This window comes from Rattus norvegicus, chromosome 18, assembly GCF_036323735.1.
Source record: "Rattus norvegicus strain BN/NHsdMcwi chromosome 18, GRCr8, whole genome shotgun sequence".
Taxonomy (NCBI): domain Eukaryota; kingdom Metazoa; phylum Chordata; class Mammalia; order Rodentia; family Muridae; genus Rattus; species Rattus norvegicus.
Genome location: NC_086036.1, coordinates 23,679,078 through 23,706,228, shown reverse-complemented (window position 1 = coordinate 23,706,228; position 27,151 = coordinate 23,679,078). Strand labels below are relative to the sequence as shown.

At 44.1% G+C, this 27,151-nt stretch overlaps 2 protein-coding genes and 1 long non-coding RNA gene across 11 annotated transcripts in view; 1 reads left to right on the top strand and 2 right to left on the bottom strand.

Annotated features, from left to right (window-relative positions):
* Positions 1-6,519: 6,519 nt before the first annotated feature.
* Polr2d (RNA polymerase II subunit D) lies at positions 6,520-13,651 on the bottom strand. The gene is made up of 4 exons (NM_001108886.1): positions 13,524-13,651; positions 12,004-12,184; positions 8,758-8,853; positions 6,520-7,229 (listed from the first exon to the last, which is right to left on the bottom strand). Exons 1-4 carry the CDS (start codon positions 13,594-13,596, stop codon positions 7,151-7,153), a joined length of 429 nt encoding a protein of 142 aa, NP_001102356.1. The 5' UTR covers positions 13,597-13,651; the 3' UTR covers positions 6,520-7,150.
* A 199-nt stretch (positions 13,652-13,850) lies between these two features.
* The window catches only part of LOC100910201 (uncharacterized), a 14,985-nt gene continuing 1,684 nt past the window's right edge, over positions 13,851-27,151 (top strand). The window contains exons 1-2 of one of the 2 annotated variants that reach the window (XR_146387.6): positions 13,851-13,988; positions 22,882-26,260. This is a non-coding gene — a long non-coding RNA (uncharacterized LOC100910201). Of the gene's footprint in view, positions 13,989-22,881; positions 26,468-27,151 lie in introns of those variants that run through there. The other variant, XR_010059656.1, reaches the window with a different exon arrangement.
* The window catches only part of Ammecr1l (AMMECR1 like), a 23,743-nt gene continuing 17,429 nt past the window's right edge, over positions 20,838-27,151 (bottom strand). Inside the window, exons 7-9 of one of the 8 annotated variants that reach the window (XM_006254591.5) lie at positions 25,701-25,797; positions 24,501-24,628; positions 23,845-24,020 (exon numbers count right to left, since the gene is read on the bottom strand). In XM_006254591.5, coding sequence (XP_006254653.1) covers positions 24,547-24,628; positions 25,701-25,797 — 179 coding nt within the window. In that variant the 3' untranslated portion in view covers positions 23,845-24,020; positions 24,501-24,546. 8 annotated transcript variants of the gene reach the window in all.

The window sequence follows — 27,151 nt, the reverse complement described above, 5'->3', positions numbered from 1 at the left end:
TCGTTGCTGTGCATACACACACACAATAGATAGTATAATAAGAAGGGATGTGCATGTTGCTCGGTTGGTCAAGCATTTGCATGTAGGAAGCCCACAGTTCAGTTCTCCAGCACTGCATAAACTGGGTTTGAAAGCCTATGAAGTGACGGCAGGAGGGTCAGCAGTCAAAGGCATCCTTCAACTCATAATTCAAGCTAATCTTTATATCTACAGAAAGAAACGCGGAAACAAAGGGGAAATAACTCTTCAGGGTAATTTCTTCTTGTCAAAAGGGTGTACCACACACACCTTTAACCCTTGCTGGCAGATACAGCTCACATGGCCTAGATAGCCTGGGGCTTTAATGCAAGAATTAAATTGTGAGCAAGGTGCTTTTTTAAAGATTGATTTATTGGGGTTGGGGATTTAGCTCAGTCGTAGAGCGCTTGCCTAGCAAGCGCAAGGCCCTGAGTTCGGTCCCCAGCTCTGAAAAAAAGAAAGAAAAAAGATTGATTTATTAATTAGGCATTAGGTCTCATTACAGATTGTTATGACCTGCTATATGGTTGCCAGGAATTGAACTCAGGACCTCTGGAAGAGCAGCCAGTTCCCTTAACCACTGAGTCATCTTTCCAGTCTGTGAGCAAGGCTCTTTTTTTTTAATAATGCATCTATTTTTTTTAAGATTTATTTATTTATTATATATAAGTACACTGTAGCTGTCTTGAGACACACCAGAAGAGGGCATCAGATCTCATTACAGGTGGTTGTGAGCCACCATGCCATGTAGTTGCTGGGAATTGAACTCAGGAATTCTGAAAGAGCAGCGAGTAGTCTTAACCACTAAGTCATCTCTCCAGCCCATGAGCAAGGCTCTTGCAGAGGACCTGAGTCTTCCTTGTAGCTCTGACTGGTCTAGGATTCAATACGAGGCAAGGTGGGCCTCAAACTCAGAGAGCCACCTGCCTCTGCCTCCCAAATAATGGGCTTAAAGACATGCTCTACCATACCCTGCCTTAAATGGGTTTATGTGTGAAAATATATATATAAGCAGAAAACGATTGAGGAGGACACCTTTTACTGCTAGCCTCTACACACACACACACACACACACACACACACACACACACACACACACTGAAGACAGGAGAGAAACTGTGAGCTGAGCACCCCAAAGCTCATAGAGTCTGCACTGGTCAAAGTCATTTTTATTTAAATGATGGAATTGTTTCCTGACTTTCCTCTGCTTGTCCTTTTTGGTCTTGTGCTGGATAGATGACATGTCAAGCTAGAATCATTTGGGAAGACAGAATCTCAATTGAGAAAATGCTCCCACCAAATTAGCCTATGGGTAAGCTCATGGAACACTTTCTTAATGGATGATTGATGTGGAAGGGCCCAGCTCATTGTGGCCAGATATAGGAAAACAGGCTGAGCAAGCCAGGGAGAGCAAAAAGCCACTCCTCTGTGGCTTCAGCATCAATTCCTTTCTCCAGGTTCCTGCCCTTCATTCTTTTGCAGACTTCCCTTAGGGCATGAGAACTTTCCTCCTCAAGTTGCTTCTGGGTATGGTATTTTACCACACCAATAGACACCCTTACTAAGACATCATGGGTTTGAGGCGTTGGAGTCCTGGACATAGCCGTGCTTGCCAACAACACACATGCACTCAAGGTTTCACCTTCTCCCACACATGAACCAGGCATGGTGGGACATGCCACTAATACCAGCACTTGGGATATAGAAAGGCAGGAAGGGGAGTTTGAGGCAGTCTTTGGCTACAAAGGCAGTTGGAGGCTATCATTAGCTACAAGAGGTTAGGTGCTACCTCAGATCCCGAATCTGGGTCCAAAGACAGCCTGAGATCCTCAGTTAGCAGACGTATAAAAAGAAGGAGCCAACAGGTTTTTGTATATGGACCGACATACACAGGCAAAAGTGACCCAGGCAAACCTGTATGCAGCTCTTCCTGTCTGCCTGTTCTCAGCTGTTGCTGCACCCCTGCATGCCCCAAGGTGGAGATGTTAATTTTTAGTGAGAGTGAGTTCAATACTTCAATACTGGAGTCACCTTTCTGTCCCCATGACAAAATACCTGAGTAGATTTAATTTTTAAACTTTTTTTGTTTGATTGGTTGGTTGGCTTTATGAGACAGGGTTTTTCTGTGTAGCCCTGGATGTCCTAGAACTCTTTGTAGACCAGGCTGCCTCCCTCCCCCAAAAACAGATCTAACTGCATCTGCCTCCCTAGTGCTAGGATTAAAGGTGTATCACTATGCTGGGCCCTAATTTTTAAATTCTTTTTTTTTTTTGAGCTAGGGATCGAACCCAGGGCCTTGCGCTTGCTAGGCAAGTGCTCTACCACTGAGCCAAATCCCCAACCCCTAATTTTTAAATTCTTAAAAGTTTATGACTTTCATTATGCATGTGTCTGTATGAATACAAGTGTCTTTGGAAGCCTTTAAGTGTCAGATCCCCTGGAACTGGAGTTACAGATGGTTATAAGCCACCCAGCATGGGTCCTCTAAGCTGAACTCAGGTCCTCTACAGTATGCATTCTTAGCTAGTGAGCCATCTCCCAGCCCTTTAAGTTTTATGATATTTGTATATATGTATACACACACCTGCATGTCATGGCACTGAGAGGGGCCAAGACTACCCCTGAAACTAGCAGCTGAACCCAGTAATATGTAAGTATCTCCCACGTGGTACTGGCTTTGAAGGCTTGAAGGGACGATGAAGAGCAGCTAAGACTTAGTGTCTATAGCGTATAGCAAGGCTGGCGTCCTTGCAGAAGGCAGGAGTCCATTGGTGAGGGTGCAGCCTCAGTTACAGTGGAGCCACCAACCAGTATTGAAGAGCTCAGGGAGAGAAGTTGAGGCTTGGTGCATGTGGTGGTGCATGTGGCAACGTCAGTCCCTGAAAAGGCCGAGATGTCATTAACAGAGGTGTAACCTTTAGTTATTTGGAGCTTTGCAATCCAGACTGGGAGCGAATCCCAGGAAGAGGACACTGAGCTACAGGACTTGATTTATACTGCTAGATGCTGATTCTGCTTTAATTTGATTGTCACTGTGGCGTCCTACCTCTGGAAGTAAGTTTTTATGTGTATGACTGTCTTACCTGCATGAACTTATGTGCACCAGTGGCATGCCTGGTGTCCAAGGAGAGAAGAGACCATTGGACTCCATGGAACTGAAGTTATAGGTGCCCTGAGCTGCCACGCAGGTGCTGAGAATTTAATATGGGCCCAGCACTTACAAGAGCAGCAAGCAAGTGTTCTTAGCCACTGTACCATCTCTCTAGCCCCGCTATCCTCCACTATTAGTGAGTCTTCTCTGCAGCCCCAACTGAAGGACTTTTATTTGGTTTGGCTTATTTTTATTTATTATTATTTTTTGTTTTGGGAAGGTGAGGGTGGTTTGTTTCAAACAAGACCCCATTGGAGCTCTAACAGCACTGGAGCTTCCTTGTCCAGGCAGGCCTTGAACTCAGAGATCTGCCTGTCTCTGCCGCCCAAGAGCTGGGATTATAGGCATACATCACCATGCCCAGCACTGAACTGTATTTATATTCTGATAGGAACATGATGCTTGAGATTAAAAAAAAAAAAGTAGCTATTAGATTTTTTTTAAGTTTTATTTATTATCTATGAATACACTGTAGCTGTCTTCAGACACACCAGAAGAGGGCATCAGATCTCATTACAGATGGTTGTGAGCCACCATATGGTTGCTGGGATTTGAACTCGGGACCTCAGGAAGAACAGTTGATGCTCTTAACCACTGAGCCATCTCTCCAGCCCGGCTATTAATTTTGAAGGTATTTATTGGTTTTGTTTTTGAGACAGAGTCTATGTATTGTTGACTGTCCTGAAGCTATGTAGAATAACATTTCCTGTGAGTTTGCCACTCGATCCCAAAATATGGAATTTTAAAGGCTTTAAGGATTTTTTTTTTTTTTGGTTCTTTTTTTTCGGAGCTGGGGACCGAACCCAGGGCCTTGCGCTTCCTAGGCAAGCGCTCTACCACTGAGTTAAATCCCCAACCCCAAGGATTTTTTTTTAAAGATTTATTTATTTTATCTATATGTTAGTACACTGTAGTTCTTTTCAGACACTTCAGAAGAGAGCATCCCATTACAGATGGTTGTGAGCCACCATGTGGTTGCTGGGAATTGAACTCAGGACCTCTGAAAGAGCAGTCAGTGCTCTTAACCGCTGAGCCATCTCTCCAGCCCAGCTTTAAGGATTTTTGTTTTATGTGTAGGTATTTTACCTGCATAAGTCTGTGTGCCACTTGCATGAAGTGCCCACAAAGACCAGAAGGGATGTGTGATCCCTGAAACTGGAGTTTAAAATGGTTGTTAGCCACAAGGTGGGTGCTGGGAATCAAAACCCCAGAGCCCCTGGAAGCAAGAGCTGGTGTTGTTGAGCCATCTTTCTGACTCAGGTTATTAGTTTATGTCTAATTGACAAGGGGTAATTTGTGCTAGTTTTTTTGTCAAGTTCATACAAATTAGTCATCTAAGGAGGAACCACAGTTGGAGAAAATGCCTCCCTCGGATTGGCTTGCAGGCAGACCTGTGGAGGCCTTTCATGATTAATGATTGATGGGGAGGGCCCAGCCCACTCTGGGCAGGTGATCCTGCTATGTGGCATACACCTTTAATTCCGGCTAAATACAAACTATTCTTCGGATGGATGGCCCAGTAGGAGTCTAGGATACGTAAATGGACCTTGTGACACTTGTTTTACAAGGGTTCAACATATCAGTTGCCTACAGGCAAGCACCCTCTCCACCTCCTTTGCATTCTTCCTTGTTCCTGTTGGCCTTCCCAGTAGCCACTGGACCCCATTTCTTCTCAACACTTCCGAAAGTGAACTTCTGTGTTTGCATCGTTTTCCAAGCATAGACAAGCACTCTGCAGCTCTGCTCCATGGCCGCTCTTCCAGCTCCTCTCTACATAGCTCCATGCTGACCGATTTTCTTCTCCTGAAGCAACTCCTGCCTGGGGCCCATCACATTTGGTAAGCAGGGTCCTCTTGATTCCACAGGCCTCCTCATCCACTCCTCCAGCCTCCAGAGGAGCAGTCTAAGCAACTCAAACTCATCCTCCCCAACACTAATGGAAAACACCTGGCTTGTCTACTTCATTTTCCTCCCACCCTGGAGCATTTCCGCCAGGCTGGCTCTGAGCACCACCATCCTGAGTCACAGTAGCCTGTGATCCATTACATGGCTTCCTGAGATCTAGCCTGCTAACAGTCCTTAATGTTCATCCCTCACAGGGCTCATGAGCTCTCTCCTTTCAAGCATTTTCCCCCCTCTTTTTTCCCTTACTTTCCCTACTAGAAAGTAGGTGGGGCACGGGGGTGGGGAATGGGAGGGAAGAAGTTCAATGTATGTATGTATGTATGTATGTATGTATGTATGTATGTATGTATGTATGTATGTATGTATGTATGTGACTACACTGGACCTCTCTATTCTATGTATGACTCCAGGCTGACTTCAAATTCAGAGATCCGCCTGCCTCTGCTTCCCTCCAAAGGCTAGGACTTAAGATGTGAGGACACAGTGGTCCTGATTTGAGCACAACCACTCCCTCCTTCCGTATCACCTCTGTACAGAATGCCTGTCACTCAGTATGGGACCAGAGGTTTGGACTGGGTATCTATCTCATGAGGAGTCTTTAGTGTTTAGGTTCAAATCTGGCCTATGAGGGAAAGACCTTAATTTAAAGGTGACAATAAGAACTCTTCAAGGCCACTTCAAATACGTTCTCCAAGACAGCCCCTTGCCCCCAAGATGAAGCACTTCTCCCACAAGCCTAAGGTTAAGTGCTCCCCATGGGGTGCTTCCCTCCTGTCTCCAGGTCAGGCAAGTGGTGCCAAAGTTCTTTTAATCAACTGTCCCATTCTTTAAGTACTACAGGGTGGCTGGGGGATTGGCTCAGTGAATAAGAGCACTTGCTGTGCAAGCATGAAGACCTGAGTCTGTACCACTAGCACTAAAGTTAGGGAAAAGACTGCTGTCTTCCAGCTCTACATGTCTTGAACCCCAAGGTATAGGCACAAAGAGAAAGTAAAGACAGGATTGTTGGGGCTTTTGGTCATCCAGTCTAGATCTAGGTTCAGTGAGACAGACCCCATTTCAAAGGACAGAAATGGGTGTATACCCAACGTCCTCTGCTCGTCTCCTTACATGGACGCACCCACTTGAACATACATTTGTACTACGCACAAACATAAACAAAAGCAATTTCACGGCTAGAATGTTGCTCAGTGGTGTAGCACTCTTCTAGCATATACAAGGCTTTGGGTCTAATTTCTTAAAAGTGTAAAAATGAATAAATAAAATAAAACAATTTAGGGACTAACAAAATAGCCCAGTGGGTAACAGCACTTGCCACCAAGCCTGATGACTTTGATCCTGAAAATCCACACAGTGGACAGAACTGACTCCTGCAAATTATTCTCTGACCTCCACACATGTGCCATGGATCATGTACCCCCTCCCCATAAACAAATAAATAGAATTCTTAAAAAAAAAAAAAATCAAATAATTACAGTGTTCTGGTTTATCTCTCCCCTTTGCAACAAAGTAAAAACATTCCTCCCATATAATTTTTTTATTTATCATTATAGCTTCAAAAACTACAAAATATATTGACATTAAAAATTGCAATGTCAAGAACAAAAAATATTAACATGGGGTCCAAAAAAAAACATAGAAAGAGGTAGTCACCAAATGTTTTAACATCGGTCTACCTCCCTAGTTCAGGATGGCAGCACATTTGACCATAGCAGCCCTTATAAGGCTGCAATGAGAGGAGATGGTAATTATGGTCTAATAGTCACAGTAATTATGGTCTAATAGTCCCGGTGAAGACAGCACCTAGAGCATCAATAGCCAGTCTTTGTTTCTTCTCCAAAAGTCAAGCTGTAAGTGTTGGCTCACACCTGTAATCCCAGCACTTGGGAGGCTGAGGCAGGAGGACTGTTACAACTTTGAGAAGTACAGAGAGACATTCTATCTCAGTAAAGCGAAAAGTATGACTAAAGAAGTCCCAGTATCTTCGGAAGCAACAGTCCTGCGTGAGGCCCACCCAGGGTTCCGACTGTAGAGCGGTCTGGAGGCTATCTCAAGGAGCAGAGTGACGTCTGGTGATCAGTACTGGAAGCTGCGCTTCGTCTGGATATCATCAAGAATCTGCTGCAGTTCCTCATCTTCAAAACGCCCTTCCAGGCTAGAAGAAGACCAAGAAATTTAAGTGACTTAGAAACTGGCAGTTTTCCCACCCTGTTTTTTTTTTTAAATAAAGATTTATTCATTTATTATATATAAGTACACTGTAGCTGTCTTCAGACACACCAGAAGAGGGCATCGGATTTCTTTACAGGTTGTGAGCCACCATGTGGTTGCTGGGAATTGAACTCATGACCAAAGAGCAGTCAGTGCTCTTAACCACTGAGCCATCTTTCCAGCCCCCCACCCTGTTTTTCAAAGGAGGTTCATCTCTGAGCACCTTGCTTAGCTCTACTACCTTTAAGTTTAAACCGAATTTCTTTTGACATCCCTTATAGAAGCACCAAAAGGTTGTAAATATATAAAAGATTCTAGGGGTTGGGGATTTAGCTCAGTGGTAGAGCGCTCGTTTAGCGAGCGCAAGGCCCTGGGTTCGGTCCCCAACTCCAAGAGGAAAAAAAAAAAAGATTCTAAAAGCTTCAACAGTCACATATGATTTAAACTTTTGTTTGGTTGGTATAGCTTAGTCTTTTCTTTGAGACCAGGTCTCATTATGCAGCCTTGGCTACCCTAGAACTCACAGGGATCTGCCTGCCTCTGCTGGGATTAAAAACACACACTCCCAGGCCCTGCAGTTTTGTGTCTCATTTGTTGAGTGACTTAATGATTATGTCCAATATCTTCTATACCAATAACACAGAATCCCAGAATACCTTTTAGGTCTGGGAGAAGTCCCATTTCCCATTGATTTCTCTAGATATAGTCACATGCTTGGCTACTCCCTACAGGAAGGCGAATTCTGCCCATTTCTAATGCTCCTCTCTGAGGTACTGGGAGCTCAAACTCAGTCCCAGACACGATAGGCAAAAAGTTCTACCACTGAGCTATATTCCTACCACCCTCTTCTGTTCCATATTCTTCCTGTCCTGGGGTATAAGACAATTATTCTCGGGTTGGGGATTTGGCTCAGTGGTAGAGTGCTTGTCTAGCAAGCGCAAGGCCCTGGGTTTGGTCCCCAGCTCCGAAAAAAAGAATAGAGGGAAAAAAAAAAGACAATTGTTCTCAGGCTTCCAAGATGGTTCAGCTAATAAAGGTTGTCTGCCACCAAATCTAACAACCTGAGTTTAATCTGGGAACCTACCTAGTAAACGAAGAGAAACTGTCCACTGACCCTCACGTGCTTAATGTGACATTCACAGGCATGCGTGTGTACACATGCACACAAACAATTAATGGGTAAACTCAAACTATTCTTAAGCCAGCATGCTCGTTCATGCCTGTAATCCCAGCCCTTGAGGTGAAAGCAGGGCAATCAAGAGCTCAAGGAAAGCCTTGGCTACCTGAGACTGCCACCAGCAAAGCACAAAACCAACCCCCAAGTCCCATCTCAAACACCACTCAACTACACTCTTACTCAACGCTAGCATGGCATCAACCCAACTGCTAAACGCTTACGACATGTGGATCTAGCAATCTGACTTAGAGAAATCCATATAAAATAGACAAACCCCATCCCATCCCGTACGAACCTTGGAATCAGCGCTTTGGACTCCTCAGCAGTCTCCGGGCACAGATTGGCTAAACAAGCCAATTCAAACTTATGTAACTTCTTCTGGAGAAGCAGGCTGAGTGTGAGGGAAATAGAACACAGGACGTTAGAGAGGGACAGAGACAGGAAATGAGCACGATCTATACTATACTATATACCTGAATAAAAATGTCACAATGGAACCTGTAATTACCTGCAGTTATATGCTAATACGAAACAAAAAACTACAGTCTCATTCAGTGCTGGTCAAATGCTAAGTCCATCAATAGCAAAAAGATCAAATGTAGGTGAGAAAAGGTATTTATAATCTTTGATTGTGGCTATATGGGCATCAGAATCCCCCTTTGAAATCACTTTCTGTTCCTACCCCAGAAAATCAAGACGTTCCAGAAAAAGAAAACAAAGAACCCACCGTAGACAGCCAAGAACCCTGAGAAGAGCACAGCTGGGTAAAGAGGAATGTATGTGCTGTAACTACTGCCAAGAAACCAGTAGTTGAGAGTTGCTCTTTTCAGAGGTCCCGGGTTCAATTTACAGTACCCACATGGTGGCTCACAACTGTCTGAAATTCCAGATCCACTGGATCTGATACCCCTCTTTGGACTCTGCCAGTACTAGGCACTTGTGTGGTGCAGAGGCAAACACACACATAAAATAAAATGCAATAATAAATATTCAAGGGGCTGGGGATTTGGCTCAGTGGTAGAGCGCTTGCCTAGCAAGCACAAGGCCCTGGGTTCGGTCCCCAGCTCCAAAAAAAAAAAAAAGAAAAGAAAAGAAAAAAAAATAAATAAATATTCAAAAGGAAGTGACTCTCTAGCTCTTTGCTCTATCTGCTACCTTTGATAAGTTAATGTTAAGCAATTCAGGAGATCTGATTGGCTAGCCTATTGCGTATGTTGAGGGAAACTCCTCTCCTTTAACTTTGAAATACCCCAAACTCTGTGCAAATCTGTGTGTAAGCTGCACCTTCAGGATCTCCATAGCCTGCACTATAAAATAAAGCTTACGAGAGAATAAGTTTGGTTTCCAAATGAATGTAGTAAGAACTTATATACTCTGGGGGACTGGAAAAATGGCTCGGCAGTAACAGCATCTGCTAATTTTCAGAGGACTTGAGTTAACAACTGCACTGGGTGGGTCCATGTGTCTACAACTCCTCTCTGGCCTCTGCTAGTGCTGGCACTGAACACACATGGTGCACATATATACAAGCGTGTATATACATATAAACAAAATAACAAAAAATGATTTTCTGTGCCTAATAGCACACATTCACAGCAGCCTGGTCTACACAGCATGCTCTTCACTAAACAGAGATACAAATCTGTCTCAGTAATAATAACGATGACAATAATATAAATTTTTTCTAAAAAACAAAAGACAGTGTGGTGTTCGACACCTTTAATCTCAAAACAGGTGGATCTCTGTGAGATAGAAAACAACCTGGTCTAATATGGAGTTCTAGACCAGCCGGGGCTAGATAATGAGACTCTGCCTCAAAAAAAAAAAAAAAAAAAAAAAAAAAAAAATATATATATATATATATATATATATACACACATATATATATACACATATATATATATCCAAGTTATATAAAGAAATCCCCTCTCCCCGCCCCCTCATGTGTGTGTGTGTGTGTGTGTGTGTGTGTGTGTGTGTGTGTGTGTATGTGTGTGTATAAAATAAAAATAATATTGCTGATGCCAAGTGCATACTGACTGGAGCCTGATATAGCTGTCTCCTGAGAGGCTCTGACAGAGGCAGATGCTCACAGCCAACCACTGGACTGAGCACAAGGTCTCCAATGGAGGAGTTAGATAAAGGACTAAAGGAGCCAAAGGGGTTTGCAACCCTACAGGAACAATATCAACCAACCAGATTCCATCCCCACAGAGCTCCCAGAGACTAAACCACCAACCAAAGAATACACATGGAGCGACCCATGTCTCCAGCTACATATGTAGCAGAGGATGGCATTGTCTGGCATCAATAGAAGAGGCCCTTGGTCCTGCAAAGACTGGATGTCCCAGTATAGGGGAATGCCAGGGCAGTGAGCTGGGAGTGGGTGGGTGGGGGAGCACCCTCGTAGAAGCAGGGGTTGGAGAGATGGGATAGAGGAGTTCCAGAGGGGAAACTGGAAAGGGGATAACACTTGAAATGTAAATACATAAAATATCCAATAAAAAAAATAATAAAATAAAAATGAATACAAGAAATCGTACCTGGAGGGCAGCGAGTGCATGATGGCATATACTAGTAACCCCAGAATTTGTGATGCAGTGGAGAAAATTTTGACTGAGTCAAGTCTGAGAGCCTTTTTTCTGGTAGGCAAAATTTGGGGGTGGGGGTGGGGGCTTCAAGCCCTTGATTACTTTTTTTTAACAGGTTCTATCTATGTAGTCCTGGAACTTGCTATGTAGACCAGGCTGGAGTCAAACAGAGATTCTCCTGTCTCTGTCTCTCAAATTCTGGGATTAAAGGCATACCCAGTTAGGGTTTTTTTGTTTGTTTGTTTGTTTTTCCCCTAAGTATTTGTGTGTGGTCTGTTTATTTAGCCATTTGTGTGTATGTGTAAGTGCGTAAGCATACATACTTAGAAGGCAACTTCTCATTCATTCTCAGAGCTTCTGGGTGCATCTGGGGTTCTATATAAGCTCAGGTCCTAAGACTTACCCAGAAAGCACTTTTGGTTGCATTTGTTTGTTTGTTCTATAGACCAGGCTGGCATCGAACTCAGAGATATGCTTGCCTCTACCTCCTGAGTGCTGGGTTAAAGGGGTGCACCACCACCTCTTGGCTGAAGCATGTTTTACCCACTGAGCCATCTCAGCGGCCCCTGCTTTGTTAGCATTTTTAAAACAGCGTCTCATGCAATCAAGGCTGGCTTTGAACCTACTATGCCCCTAAGGATGCCCTTGAACTCCTGGATCCTACAGCCTCTGTCTTTCACGAGAGTCTATAATAATAAAACCGTTTTGTAGGGCTGGAGATGCGGTTCAGCAGCTGAGGGCACCAGCTGCTCTTTCAGAGGACTTGGGTTTCGAGTCCCAGCACCTACACAGTGACTCACGACTGTCCGTAATTCCAGCCCTGGGGAGCTAACGCCCTATTCTGGCCTCTGTGGGTGTTTACACACATGGTGCACAGACATACAAGCAGCCAAACTCCCATAACACATACATAAGTAGATTTTAGTTTTGGGCTTATGTTCAGTACTCACCTACGAACACTGGCAATGGTCTCTCTGTTTTTGAACCGGCTGAAACGGGCTGTATAGTTCAGGGTTTTCATGAAAACCTCTGAAAGCTCCTGTTCGTCCTCCGCACTCTCATTCTGCTGCTTTCGGTGCTCCAGAAGCATGTGAACTTCAGAGTTCAGGAGCGTCTCAGCTGTTTCGAACTCTGGAAGAAGAATAAATGTGAACTGAAAATACTCTTTTCAAAGTCTCAGCATTTGGGAGGCAGAGGCAGGATGATCTCTGTGTTTGAGGCCAGCCTGGTCTATTATTGATGAGCTGTAAGATAGCCAGAGAGACTCAAAAACACCAAACAAACGAAACCAGAAGGCTAGAGAAATGAGCATGCACTGCTCTTTCGAAGGAAGTTCAATTCTCAGCACCCCATCAGACACCTCATAGCACCTCTCCCCTCCTCAGATACCTGCACAGACATAATTAAAATAAAAATAAATTTTACAACAGTGACATAAGGGCTGGAGAGACGACAGCTCCGCACTTAAGAGCATTGGCTAATCTTCTAGAGGATAAGGGTTCTGCCACACACAGCACCAACAAGATGGCTCGAAATCATCTTTTAAGTCCAATTAGTACATCTGGCTTCTATGGACACCTCACATGCATGCAGACCTACACGCAGGCAAAATAATCCTTATATATAAAAATTTAAAAACAAAGATTCTCCATCTCAATTAAAAACACACACAAAAGACAGAAGATAACCTCACTTGCTGGGGCTGGGCAGATGATTAAGTGGATAATGTACTTGCCACTCCAGTGTAAGAAGCAGAGTTAGGATCCTCAGAACCCACAAAACAGGTACAGAGGGTTCCTATATCTAACAGTTGGTAGGAAGAGACAGGGGATTGATTTCCTGGGGCAAGGTGACTAGTTTAGACTAGTTTAGTAGCAGGAACAGCACTATGCACAGAGGCTGGCACACATCCGACAAAAGGAAGTACCAGACATCCCAAACCGGAACCCATCTTGCTCTCAAACGTTCTTCCTAACTCGAAAAGCTACAACGAAGGTTCAGAAACCAACGGCAACAGCATCTCTCCTCAGAGGCCAGGGCAGAGAGCACTTCTGACCCACAGATCTTGAAACGCTTTGACTAGCACTGTGAGAGGAACCATAGCTCAGCTTTTACTGGCTGCCAATTTTGAAATGAGACCTCTGCTCCAGATCTTCTGCATGACAGGAAAAGGCATAGCTTAACTCCCCCTAAAAATCAAGAGCGATGGCGCATGCCTTTAATTCTAGCACTCAAGAGGAAAGGGCACGAATGTGATAAGGTGGAGGCTAGCCTAGGATACCTAATTAGACGCTCTCACAAAAACAAAACTGCTGGGTGTAGGGGAATTAACTACGAAAGGGTTCATTTGTACCGGGCTGACCAATCAATCCCCCGTGCCGGCCCCGAATGCTCCCTGTGGGCAGGGAACGGATAACGACTATAACTCAAGGACAATGTCACCTCAGAGTCGAACTGTCCCGGATACTACCTTTGGGAAAGATGAGCTGGGAAGCATCTTCTTCTACGTCGCCAGCTCGAGGATCGCTTCCACCTGCCGCCATCGCCCTGCGCACTGCCACAGACACTGCCGGAGACGGAAGCCGCACGGACGGGCTCTTCTAAGGAAAAGAACCAATCCGGCTCCGGGGTGGGGCCAAGTGAATGGGCGGGGCCGAGAAAGCGGGCGGACGACGGTAGGTCAGGCACCCTGCTATCACACTAGGGGAAACCCGCGAGACTGCCCGCGACAGGGGCGGTCCGGGCGCAGTCTAGCGGCTTCCGGTCGTTGGAGGTGTGGTTCTGTGCTGCCTGCTTGGAGATTAAAGTGTTTATTTTCGGCAACACACTATTGCCGTGGCACCTGGGAGCGTCAAGTAAGCCATTTCAGAAGAAAGTGAGGTGCAGGACTGAACTAAGTGGCTGATCCAAGGAATGTCCTATGTTGAAAAGCTGGGTAGGTGACTACAGAAACATACTGAAATCTCTTTCAATGATTGAATTGTGTCTTAAGAAAAAAAAAAAAAGACTAACCCCTGTGTGGTGGTAATGAATCAATCACTGAGCGCGAGGATCAAGAGTTGAAGGAGATCAGTTTGTAGTGGCGCATGCCTTTAATCCTAGCATGCCCGAGGCAGGCAAAGGCAGGTGGATCTTTTGAATTTGAGACTAGCCTGGTTTACAAAGTGATATAAAACCAGGGCTACATAGTGAGATCTTGTCTCAAAAAAAAAAAAAAAATTCACAAAGAGGCGTGGCTACTTAGCAAATTCCCAAGAATCCATGCCAGTTTAGGTAACATACCATCCTGTTAAATTGTTCCTGTGTATTTAACAATTCTGAGCAGGTGAAGTTTAATATTGAGAACCCTTTATCATATCTGTTGAGACATTTGAATAAGTAGAAAGCTAAATGAAAAAGTGATATTTTCAATTTAAAGAGAAACAAAAGTCTATACAATAAGGGGGACAAACACTTCTCCAGTTTTTGGGTCATTAGTGAACACTAGTAAACCCTGTAACTTAATAAAAAATGGGCTGGAGAGGTGGCTCTGTGGTTAACACTTGATGCTTTCAGAGGGCCTGGGTTCATTTCCCAGCACCCACACCAGATGGCTCACAAACACCTGTGACTTCAGCTACAAGGGATCTAAACCCTTTCTGGTCTCTCTTTTGGAGGTGAAACACACCATACACACCCTTCACATACACAGAAAATAAATCTTTTTAAAAATTGATAGAAGTATTTATTACAAGACAAGAAAATGTATTTTTATTATATATACAGAGGTGCACAGAAGAGATTAGAGGATAATTTTGTGGAATTTGTTCTCTGTTTCCAGTTTTGCATAGATTCTGGGGATTGAACTCAGGGCCTTTATCTGCTGCATGATCTCACTGGTCCAAGAATAGGTAGTCTTTTGGTTTGTAAATAAAATGAGTTTTACAAAACTGCTGTGTATCTATATTTGTAGAAGGAATGCATTGGTTAAAATAAATGGTTATATAGTATTGACAGCTTTTTAACCATTTCTCGGTGCTTTCCTGAACAGCATGTGAGAAATCACAACAGGGACTGGAGAGACCTCCCAGCAGTTAAGAGCATGGCTGCTCTTACAGAGGTCATGGATTCAGTTCCTAGCATCTACATGGTGTCTCGCACAGTCTATAACTATTGTCCATGGTGTTCTAGTGTGCAGACATACATGTAGACAAAATACCCATACTCATAAATAAACCTTAAAGCATAAGACCTTTATAACAGACATGCTCCAGCTTATCAGAACTCCTGCAAAGATATTCAGGGCAGTAGTTCATAGTCATACTGCACCTAGGTAGTAGAAATGGACTTGAGATTCAGTACACACACACACACACACACACACACACACATAATACACATACACATACATACACACATAATACACACATATACACATACACATACATACACACATATATACACACATACACATAATACACACATATACACATACACATACATACACACACATATATACACATACGCACATACACACACACACACACACACACACACACACACACACACACACACAGAGGCATGAAAGGAGGGAGGAGGAGAGAAGTCACCAGGCATAGAGAGAGAAAACAAGAGTAACAAAAACATAAAGTGACATTTCCCAGGTTGGCCCATGTGTACCATTTTCATTTAGGAAGCCATTATAAGCCATCTGTAAGTCCATGAGGTTAAAATGATGAGTAGGGTAAAAATCTGTCCCGAACATGAGCTCACTAAGAGTAGCGAGTGCAATATCTGACGGGTGATGTAACACAGTCAAAGAAGGTGCTAAGGAAAGATCAAGAGTCCGATGTTTGGCTGTAGTTTAAATGTGTCTCCTAAAGCTTCGTGTCCTGGAAGTCAGAACTGCGTAGGAGGTAGGGACTAGAACTGGAGAGGAGGTTCAGTTATGACAGTGCTTGCTTTTGCCAGCATGCGGACCCAGATTTCATCTGGGAGAAAGTTCGAGGGATATGAGTGGACAAGGAAAGGAAAAGCAGCCTCCCTTAGATTCCATGTTCACAGAAGAACATTTCTCATTGGGAGAAATGGCAGAGGAGCATGAGGACGGGCATCTAAACAGGAAGAGGCGATCCCAGGGGCCCCAGAAAATATTCAAACCACAGTCTACTCAGGAGTTCCAAGTGTTAGGCTTTTATTCCTTTTACTTCCCCCCTCTCCAGGGCTTGGTCTTCTGTCTGTCCCTGGTGTTCAGTTCTTTTTTTTTTTTTTTTTTTTTTTTTTTGGTTCTTTTTTTCGGAGCTGGGGATCGAACCCAGGGCCTTGCGCTTCCTAGGCAAGCGCTCTACCACTGAGCTAAATCCCCAACCCCTCAGTTCTTTGTCAGTATCAGGGCCACCAGCACCCTTGTTACAGATCATAAGAACCCACATAAAGTGCTCATTATCCCAGCCCTGAGAGGAAGAAGATATATACAATCCCAAGAGCTCTCGGGCCGTGTAAATCAAGGATGGTGAGAGACCTGCCTCAAAGAAATTGGATGGCATTCCTGAATAGGGATCCAATATCATTTTCTGCCATGTACATGGACACACGTGTACCTGCAGACACATGAACATCCATACACAGAAAGAGAGAGAGAGATGTCTTGGTGTCTAAAGGCACTTTCTACTAAGCCAGAGGAACTGAATTTAATTGGTAGGAGAAAACCGACTCCCAAAAGTTGTCCTCTGACCTCCATACATGCACCAGAGGCATATATGTGTGCATACATGCAAACTATAAAAATTGCTTTAATGAATTTTTAAAAAGAACTGAGGTCTAGTGGGATGCCCTTAGATATTGGGGGCATGGCCTTAGGAGGAATTAATGTATTTTGTACTCTTTGCACACCAGACCGTGCATCTCACCTTTATCATGTTCTCTTTCCCTTTTATATCCATGATGCCATGTGAAGGGAGGTCCTCACCAAAGCACCATGCCCTTCAACTTTCAGAACCCTGTGGTTCTGCAGGTTAAGCTTGATATGTAATCCTGACTGTCAACTTGAATGGCTTTTATCCACTGAACTTCATCTTTGCTCTTGTCAGGGATTCTGGCATTGTAAAAATCTGAGGGAGAAATGCACTTTTTGCTCCCACATAACACAGCTAAATGTCTTGATCATCTTGATTTTTTTTTTGGTAATTTTTTAGATTTGTTTATTATTTTGAATGCATAAGTGTTTTGGCTGTGTGTATGTCTGTGCACCGCTTGTGTGCCTGGTGCCCAAGGAGGTGGTGAGCTTCTGGGTGGGTACTGAGAATTGAGCCTGGGTCCTTTGAAAGAACAAGTGTTCTCAACCACTGAGCCAACTCTCCATCTTGTTAAGGATGGATTTACTGGCCAAGCAGGGGTGGTGCATGCCTTTAATCCCAGCACTCCGGAGGCAGAGGCAGATGGATCTCTCTGAGTTCAAGGTCATGCTGGTCTATGAAGGGAGTTCTAGGACAGCCAAAAAGCCTACACAGAGAAAGCCTGTCACAAAAACAAACAAACAAAAATGATGGACTTACTTTAACAAAGATTTGGAAAACTTGTCCTCCCAGGTACTGAAGTAAATAAGCAAGACATGACCAGAAAGACTTTCTCAGGAACATAATAGTGTCCTGCTACCTTCTCATGACTACAGGATGGAAAGCATCCCGGAAGTTGTGTTGCCTCAGGCAGAGCAGGTCTTTAAACTGAAGATCTGATGGGGCGGCAAATGCAGATGGTTCACTATAGTTGAGATTACGTAGTGAGTTCTGGGCCAGCCCAGGCTACATAGTGAAACCCTGTCTCAAAGTAACAAAACCTTCAGCTCTCAAGCCAGTAAGATGACTCTGATCTCATTGCTACCAAAGATCATGACCTGAGTTCAGTCTGAGACCCCACATGGTGGAAAGAGAACCAGTTCCCAAAAGTTAGATGCTCACACAGGTACAGGCACACAGATACACAAATTAAACAAACAGCCCAGGTCTCTGGACTGGGATATAACTCAATGGTAGAGTACTTGCCTAGCATGTGAAGTCTTGGGATCAATCCTCAGAAAGACACCACACACACACACACACACACACACACACACACACACACACACAAAGAAATATCAAGACAGCCTAAACTTGGAGGTTTTCAAGCCTAGATGTCACAGATTCTTTGGAGAATCACACAAAACTTCAAGTAGGCTCCATCCTTTTGTATCTCTGATTACATTAATAACGAAGGGAAGGGTTACATGAGCTGCATGGTCATGTGCCTTTCGTTGTACCTGGACCTTCTCTGCAACATTTACTAGCTGTCTTCCAACAGCAAGGAAGCTCTTTACTAAACAAAGCATCAACTCCCGAGAAAGTTGTTCTCTGACCTCTGACACAGGTACTGTGGCATGCGCACACACGCGCGCACACACACGCTCACACACACACACACACACACACACACACACACACACACACACGCACACACACACACACGCACACACACACACTCAAAAGGACAGAGGTGTAGCACACATAAACATGATTTCCCGGGACCTGGTTTTATATGTATTTTAGGCCTTGTGAACCTGAGTAAGCTCTAACTCATCACTAGTAGGTGGCACTCTTGCATGAATTCTGCTGTAGACTTAAAGCCACATAAAATAGGCTCTTGGAGCTAGGGATTTAGCTCAGAAGCGTGCTTGTCGATATGCATGAATCCCTGAGTTCTGACCAAGCACTTCATGAAGGTGGGGTGGTGCAGGCTCATCTGGAATCCCAGTAGATTTTAGCTGTAACTCTATAGCTAAATTTAAGGCCATGTCAGGATACATGAGAACTTGTCACCCCTCAAACAAGGGCAGAGGTAGAACTTGAAGGGTAGTGTTGGCATTTTTCAGTTGGACATACTCCAGTCAGTAACCCTAATAAACTAATTTTTTGCAAAGCTGGACTTGCCCAAAGTATCATTTGTAATCCCTGCAACTTCAGGAAGCTTATCTTGACTTGGAACACAAACATTGCCTCCCTCTACATGTCCAGTGTTCTAAAGCACCAGATCTCAAGTTGTGGTTCTTGACCCGTTTGGCAAAGATTTTTATATATTACATTAAGACTCTTAACAGCATAATTACAGTTGTGAAGTAGCACTGAAAGTAACTTCACGGTTGGGAGTCATTACAACATGAGGAACTGTATTAATGGGTCACAACACTAGGAAGATTGAGAACTACTGCTTGCCATTTTCCCATAATCCCACTTTATACACAACACTGAGGACAATTCAGATGGCTGGAGAGCCATCTAGCCCTGGCATTGTGTACTGGACCTTGGCTAAAGAACCTCCAACAGGCCAGCGCTAGGGATGGCTCCACACTTACGAACACTTGCTACAATTGAACCCTTGCTACACAATCATAAACCTGGAGTTTGAGTCCCATTTAACGTGCGAGGGATTTGGAGTGGGATTTTGTGTTTGAGAGAGGGTCTCACTGTACACCCTTAGCTGATACTCCTATAACTTTGTAAACCAGGCTGGCCTTGAGCTCTCAGAGATCTGCTTGTCTCTGCCTCTTCTAAGTGGTGAGATTACAGGCATGGGACACCGTGCCTCTCAAGTCCTGGTGTTTGCTTTGCATGTATGTCAGTTTATTGTTTGTGTGCAGTCTCTAAGGAAGCAACAGGAGTGTGTCGGACCCCCCTGGAACTAGAATTGCAGATGGTTGTTAGCGGTCATATGGGTGCTGAAACCCAAATCCAGACCCTCAATAAGAATAAATGCTCTTAACCATTGAGGCCATTTCTCTAGTCCAGATAATTATTTAGTATTGCTTTACTCTGTAGCCAAATTCACAGCAATCATTTTGCCTGAGATTATAGGCATGTGCCACAAATCATTTTGTTTCTTTTGTGTGTGTGTGTGTGTGTGTGTGTGTGTGTGTGAGAGAGAGAGAGAGAGAGAGAGAGAGAGAGATTGATTTCCTTCTGCAGCACATCCTGGCTTTGAACTTGTCTCCCAAATCATGGGGTTACAGACAGGAGCAACCATGCCTAGTTTTGGAAAGAGCTTTAAGAGGATCTTATCACCCCTACTCTCACCAAGAATTAGCACCATTAACCTCACCTGAGAGACTAAAGATGGCCACTTTTATACCACATACTTAAGCACCTCTAATCCCAAATGATAGGCATCTTATCATTTTATCACAACACTTATTGTGTGTTTATGTGCCAGATCACATGTGTAGAGGTCGTTTGGTGGCAGCCTTTCATCTGCTGAGCCGTCTCTTCTATCGTTTTTGTTTTGCTTTTTAAGAAACAGGGTCTCACTGTGTAGCCCTCCAGTGTTGGGCTCTACCACACCTAGCTCACAGGAATCTTAACAGTAATCTCACTGGGATTGGTGCTGCAGACCTTTATTCCCATCTCTTGTGAGGCAGAGGCAGACAGATCTCTTATGTGGTCAATCAACAAAGAAACAAAATAACTGCTAATCTGTCTATTCCTAGAACTCAAGTCACCTGGTTACAAAGAGGCATAAGACAGTTTTTATCCATTATGATTTATTCTCTACAATACTTCATTCAGGACTCTGATGACTTGTACTCGGCAGTTAGAGAGAGCCAAGAGGCAAGCAACTGTAATACAATAATTGATCTGAAATCTTTGCAGTGAAGGCCATGTAATCTCTTCAGGGAAACAAAAATAAAAATAAGAATAAAAGGTTTTCTAGACTTCTGAAATCTCAATGAAAAGCAACACCATTAGTGAAACTGTAGATGTTAACAGAGCATGGAAAACACATTTTGCTCAAAATATTAAAATTAACACCCAAGACTTTTGTATAGATGATTTTTTTTTATTATAAACAGTAAAATATATATGTCTCAACTACAAACCCTTCATGTGGAAAGGGTTTCTAACATGAGTTATTTTAACATTATGAAGCGAAAACGTTTTTTAAGAACCTCACAGTGGAAACAACCCAACACTGACAAACTCTAGTGATCAAAGACATTCGCTTTTAGCTCAGGAAAACAAGGACAATTCATAATTACAGAGTATATGTCCTAGCTGTGGGTATGATGAGACAAGCCAACTTTCCAGACCAAAAGGCACTCACAGCTAGGGATGAAACAAATTCTAAACCAAGCCAGCAGAGTTCAGCTGGCTCTTTGAGAACAGTGGTGACCTCTGTTTGAGCAGCCTATCACTAAAGGAAACCCAGGGCAGGAAACGGTCCCTTTCCACCACCACCACTTACTGGCCCCATACTGGCCATTCTTATCACTGCTTTGGTCAGCGTGTAGAAGGCAGCTCAGTTCTAATTCAGAGCATTACCTCCCTATGCAAAGCCCCTCCCCCCCCTCATGTGGACAATCCACAGTGGCTTTTTCCTGAAAGCTTCCTGCCACATGTTCCCATGAGGTGACCAAGACTGTGTACTTCGACTTGTTAATAACTATGCTCCAGTTAGGACTGACACCAGCAGAGCCCATTTCTTTTGGACCAAATAGTTTTCTTTGCCTGATTTCCAAGTCTCTTTGACAAGACAGAAGGAACTTGAGCATTTGTACTGCCATGGGAACACGAGGGAATGTGCAGGGAGTAAGGCTTCTTCACTCTAAAACCACTGAGCCCACTTCAGTGTGCCAGGCTTTGCCAGCTGGACTCTGTTTACTAACCCCCCCCTCAACTTTTTGGGTCTTTCTGTTCATTTTTCTTAAATGGCAGGTATTCTACCCTACCCTCGATAAAATAAAATACATACTATACATTGGGGAAGACAAGATAGGGCAACATTTCTACAAGAAAAACAGGCTTGAGGAGCATGGCACTGTAGATGCTTACATGACCAGTCTCACTGAGAGTGCTCAGGGGTGAAGTTTAGCACCATTTTTTTTTTTTTTGCATTTTGCTTTAAATCTTTAGAAATTAAACAACTCAACACAGAACGCTTGAACAGAATGAGTGTAGCCCTATGTATCAATACTGTTTTACAAATTAGATGTGGGTGGCTCAGTCCAGAGCTGAGCACCCTGCATCAATCCATGGCACCTGAGAGCACCTGCTGCCACATGTTAATGACGTAGCCGTCATTCCTCTCAGCAGCATGGGACCCCTTCATGCTGTGCATGTGAAGGAACCCAACCTGACAGTAAGGGGCATGCATCCTGGGTATTCCAGTGTTATCCACGCTTCCCTCACCCATCCGTTCCAGGCCCATAACCACTTCTGGTACAACCTCTGTGCCCAGTTTAAAAAAAACAAAAAACAAAAACCCAGGAACTTTTGAGTGATGCCAGAATAGCACACAGGAAGTAGCCCTACTTCCCTTCCATGCCTGGCACAGGAAACTCAGATGATCATATGACTTGAATAGTTGCCCATTTTGGAAACCACACCATCACATCAATTTTGAAAACGAAACCAAAACATATGTTCACCGACTTGAGGCCACATCCCCCTCATGAGTTCTCTATGAACATTGATGAAAACCAGTTTGTCATCCTCAGGAGCCTTTCTTCCAGCCGGCCGTTCCCTTGAGTTGCCTGAGCAGTGCCTGTGAGACAGAGCTTTCAAAGCACCTCCCTAGTTTCCTAGTACTAAGTGTTTTGTCACCAGGTGAGTGAAAAGAATTTGCTAACAGCTATGTTGGAATGAGTAAAGATGGGAGAGGGAATGTCAAGAGTTTTTAAATGAGCAACACGAACAGTTTGGACATTTGCACTGGTGAGGTGAAGAGTCCCAGTATGGTAGGCAAGTTAAAGGTTCACCTTGTTTTATTACACAGCATTGTTCTAGAGTCCTACTGAGGACTGATATCAAGTCTTCCTACTTCTTCAGGCAAATCAGAAGAAAGAACTCCCCTACTTAAAGGTCCCTCAGGATGTTTGCCTGTGAAGAAAATCAGCTCAGAGACCCTGGAAGCTCTCCTGTGACAGTATGTCCTAAAGCCCAACCCATCCACCTGTTTACATGTCTGTGCTTCTGAGAACCTAGATGCAGCTACATAGGCACTGCTACCAGAGAAGAGGTGAGGTAGCCGGGTGGTGAGGAAGAGATCTCTCCTTTCACACCTGCTTACGATGATGACATTTGGACCTCTATGGGCATCTCCATTCCATTCCTCAGCAGGCTATGCCACAGAGCTCTGTTCAACACCAGGAGACTCAATGCAGGAAGAGTACCAGAGCGTCCGCTGAGAGTCAGGTAAGCATGAAAACCTTCACAGCTTACTGCACAATGAAATGTCATCCACAGGACTTCTGATCTTGGTACGAGAATCTTGTCCAGGACTCACAGGGGCTCATGGTGCCCACATTCAACCCTAACATGGTGTTCACTTATGAAGCATGGAGGTTGTGGATCAACTCTTGGTACACAATAAACTGGAAGTTTAAAAAAAGGAATTTAAAACAACCTAAAAGTGGTTCATGTTGGTCTCCGTTGCCCAGACTGCCAGGGGAGTACACCTAATTGATCTGGTGGGCTGTGGGGGGTTGGGGAAGAAGCCTCCATGGATCACCGTCAATTCCAGTAGTCAGTGTGTGGCCAACATATGTGGGAAATCGCCAGACAACAGTCTTCTGAACCCACACAGCCATTCTCACTGGTTATTGGGGAGCCCTGATCCAACAGAACCCCAGATTGAGGGAAAGGCTGATATAAGGCTTGGGCCCCTCATGTTCTGTTGCATTCAATGTATCCCCACACCCTCCAGTCAGCAGGAGGCAGACTTGGCAACGGAAGCTAGCATCATAAAATGGTGCAGTAATAGAAGTAACTGGACCAGGAAGAGGAGGCATCTGCTCCAATGATGTCATAGCCATTGGTGGCCACAGGGGGGTGGGACTGGTCATGTAGCCTTGTGTCAGGAGTAATGATTGTAGAGGGGCGGGGCATGAAGAGTGCCATTCTGGAAACAGTGCTGTCGAGAAGCAATATACTCTGCATAACTGATTGTCACCTTCTCACTTCGATACCTGTACGAGGAAACAGACAAAGGTATTAGGAACCCCAAATACCTCAATGTGAAGGAAGAGTCACTCAGTAGAGAAAACCAAAAGCTTATCCCACAGTCTCAAAGAATAAAATGGAAGACCAAGAGCAATCTTACTTACAGAAAATGAAAGACGGCACAAGAAATGATGCTGTTCTTACAAATGAACAAGATGAGAAAGCACATCACAGTTCACCCCTGAGAATGTATCTCAGCACACCCCACCTCAAAATGCTACATATGCTTATCAACAGGCTGCTGGTAAGCAATCTGCTACCAGGATCTGCATGAGGGATTTCAGAGTCAAATTACAAGGGTGGCAGATTGGAAGATGGCTGCACCAAACCCCAGTGTAAACTGCATTAGCTATGCTCAGGTTTAAAATGAGATAAATTTGACAGAAATGCAACCTCAACTTGTAGAAGAGCAACAAACAGGTTATAACTAAAAGGGGCATAGATACCTAATTCTGGGTCAAATTCTGGTGAAGCAGGTTAATGGATCCTTGGCTATAGGAAGGTCTCACTCCCCAGATGAATATGCCATATCACGGGGTCATCAGAACAGAATTCATAGCACTTTGGCTTTGCTCTGGAAAGAGCCATGAGTCAGGATGCAAAGCATGGGTGTTACAAACCTATGGAGCCTACTACAGACCACAGGAGCTGGGTGACAATCCTTACCCAGAGCCATCTCTTTCCCACTGTAATCACTCCTCCACTGCAAGGTGATTATTCCTGAATTTTGACAGGGAAATGGCTGTTCAAATAAATTGTAATAGTAATAATGCTTTGTATTTGCAGTGTTTTTATTATTATTACTATTATTATATTTTGGTGCTGGAGGTGGAACCCAGGGCCTTGAGCGTATATACTATGTATTAAGTTCTACCAATGAGTGGAAGTCCCAGCCCCTTGACTTTTTGGAATTTAATGCATTCAAAAACACTGGGTTATCTTCCAAACAGACCTGTGAGGCTGGCATACGGTGACTCAGCATTTTGTAGACGAGGGTCATAGCAAAGGCCCACCAAAGCTAACTTCTCTCTCTGTCCCCAACATCAGCACAAAAGAACACTGACATCCACTGAACACCTCCAGTGTTGCCCTTGGCTGAAAACACTATACCTTACCTTAAAAACTGAAGGAATTACAACTCACATCTTACAGACAGAAAACAGTTCAGGGTGGTGAACTAACTGTCCCCAGGACAAATAGCTAATAAGAACTAAGCCTGGGCTACAGACCCCCAAGTTAGTATATGTTCCGTACGACTAGTCAGCTTGCCCTGAGTACTACCCCCAAACCGGATCCTTCCCACTCCTCGTTAATATGGCTCTCCTTTATTCTCTGCCATGGACTGCATGGTGACCAGGAAGAAGCACCTTTCCGTGACCCTGGATTTACATTCCCGGAGCCCTCACCTTTTAAATGCAACCTCCCCCTAAATCTCCTCGGCAGATCTACTCTGCTTCAATCCTGTTAGACTGGCTATGGAAACAGGGTGTCTCCACGTCTGCGGCCCCTGCTTCCTCAGACTCAGACCTCACACAAACTCCTCTGGCTTAGGGGTAGAAACACTTTTCTTTTCCTTCCCACCACAGGACCCTGTACTCAACCCCCATTTAAGAAAACCTAACAAGGAGACTAGGGCAGCTGCTTACCTTGTGAGTTTGATTGATTTTCTGAATTCACTGGTAATTGGAGCCTTAAAACCACCTTTCCTGAGCAAGGAGTCTATTGTCTGGATCTGATCCCAGTCTGAGGAAAACAAGCCACAATATGGTCAGCACACAGTCAAAACATGAGAAGAACATGCTCCAATATGACCAGTGTAGGAAGACAAATGGGATTCAAGAAACAGAGTGTGCTGGGGAAAAGGAAGCACTGGGCCCTGGTCCCACACACTGGACACCAATCAGCCTTACTAACAGTCCAGCAAAGACCCTGACACATGACATCATAACTCAATGTGCCATGATGCTATCCCCAAGTCCCCCACTCTTTCTTACCAGGCACTACCCAAGTAAAATTCTGAAGCTCATGTTGCACCCATGGCTGCTCTATAGAAAGGCAGAGTAGAAAGGCAGGCAGGGTCTCACTATTGCCTAGATGTTATCAGATTTTATTTTACTTTTTATTTCTGGGTATGTGTGTTGCAGGTGGTATGTACACACGAGAACAAAAGATGATGTAGGATCCTCTGAACCTGGAACTACAGGTGGTGAGTAGCCTATCGAGGGTGATGGGAACCAAATACAGGACTTCTGCAAAGCAGTAAGAATCACTCGTTTATTTTTGGTTGGTCAAGACAGGTTTCTCTGTGTAGCCCTGACTGTGCTGGAACTCACTCTGAAAGACCAGGCTGACCTCCAGCACAGAGATCTTTCTGCCTTCCAAATGCTGGGATTAAAGGCGTGCACTACCACCACTATCTGGGTTTTGTTTGTTGTTTTTTATTTTATTACTTTTTTTTTTGAAATGTGCATTGGTGTTTTCCCTGCATGTATGACTGCTTTAGGGTGTCAGATCTCCTGGTACTGGAATTATAGGTGTAAGCTGCCATGTAGGTGCTGGGAACTGAACCTGAGTCCTCTGGAAGAACAACCAGTGCTCTCAACCACTGAGCCACCTCTCACCCATCTTGGCTGATCTTAAAGTAATAGCTTCAAGTAATTTCTCAGCTTCACGTGCAATAAAGTGTGTATATGTGTGTGTGTGGCGCTGTAGACCAGAGTACAAAGGACTCCAGAGGCCAAAAACAAAGGATCCCTTGGAGCTGAAGTCATGGGCAGACCTGGGTACTGGGAATTAAACTTCAGTTTTCTGGAAGAGCAATAAGGACTCAATTGCTGAGCCATTTCTCCAGCCAAGAGGGGAATTTAAATTATGTGGCTTTTACTGCCTTGAGTAGCCTTCCTTCAGGTTCATACTTGGTATGACAGAGAACTGATAGCAGTAAGAAAACTATTTTCTCAGTGAAAACAGAAAAGTTCTTCACATCTGTAATACTGCTAACTGTCCTTTACTGATGTTTGTTTTGGAGACATAGTTTTGTAATATGTGTGCCCCAGTTTATGCTCAAACTCAAGGGCAATCATTTTACTCCAGCCTC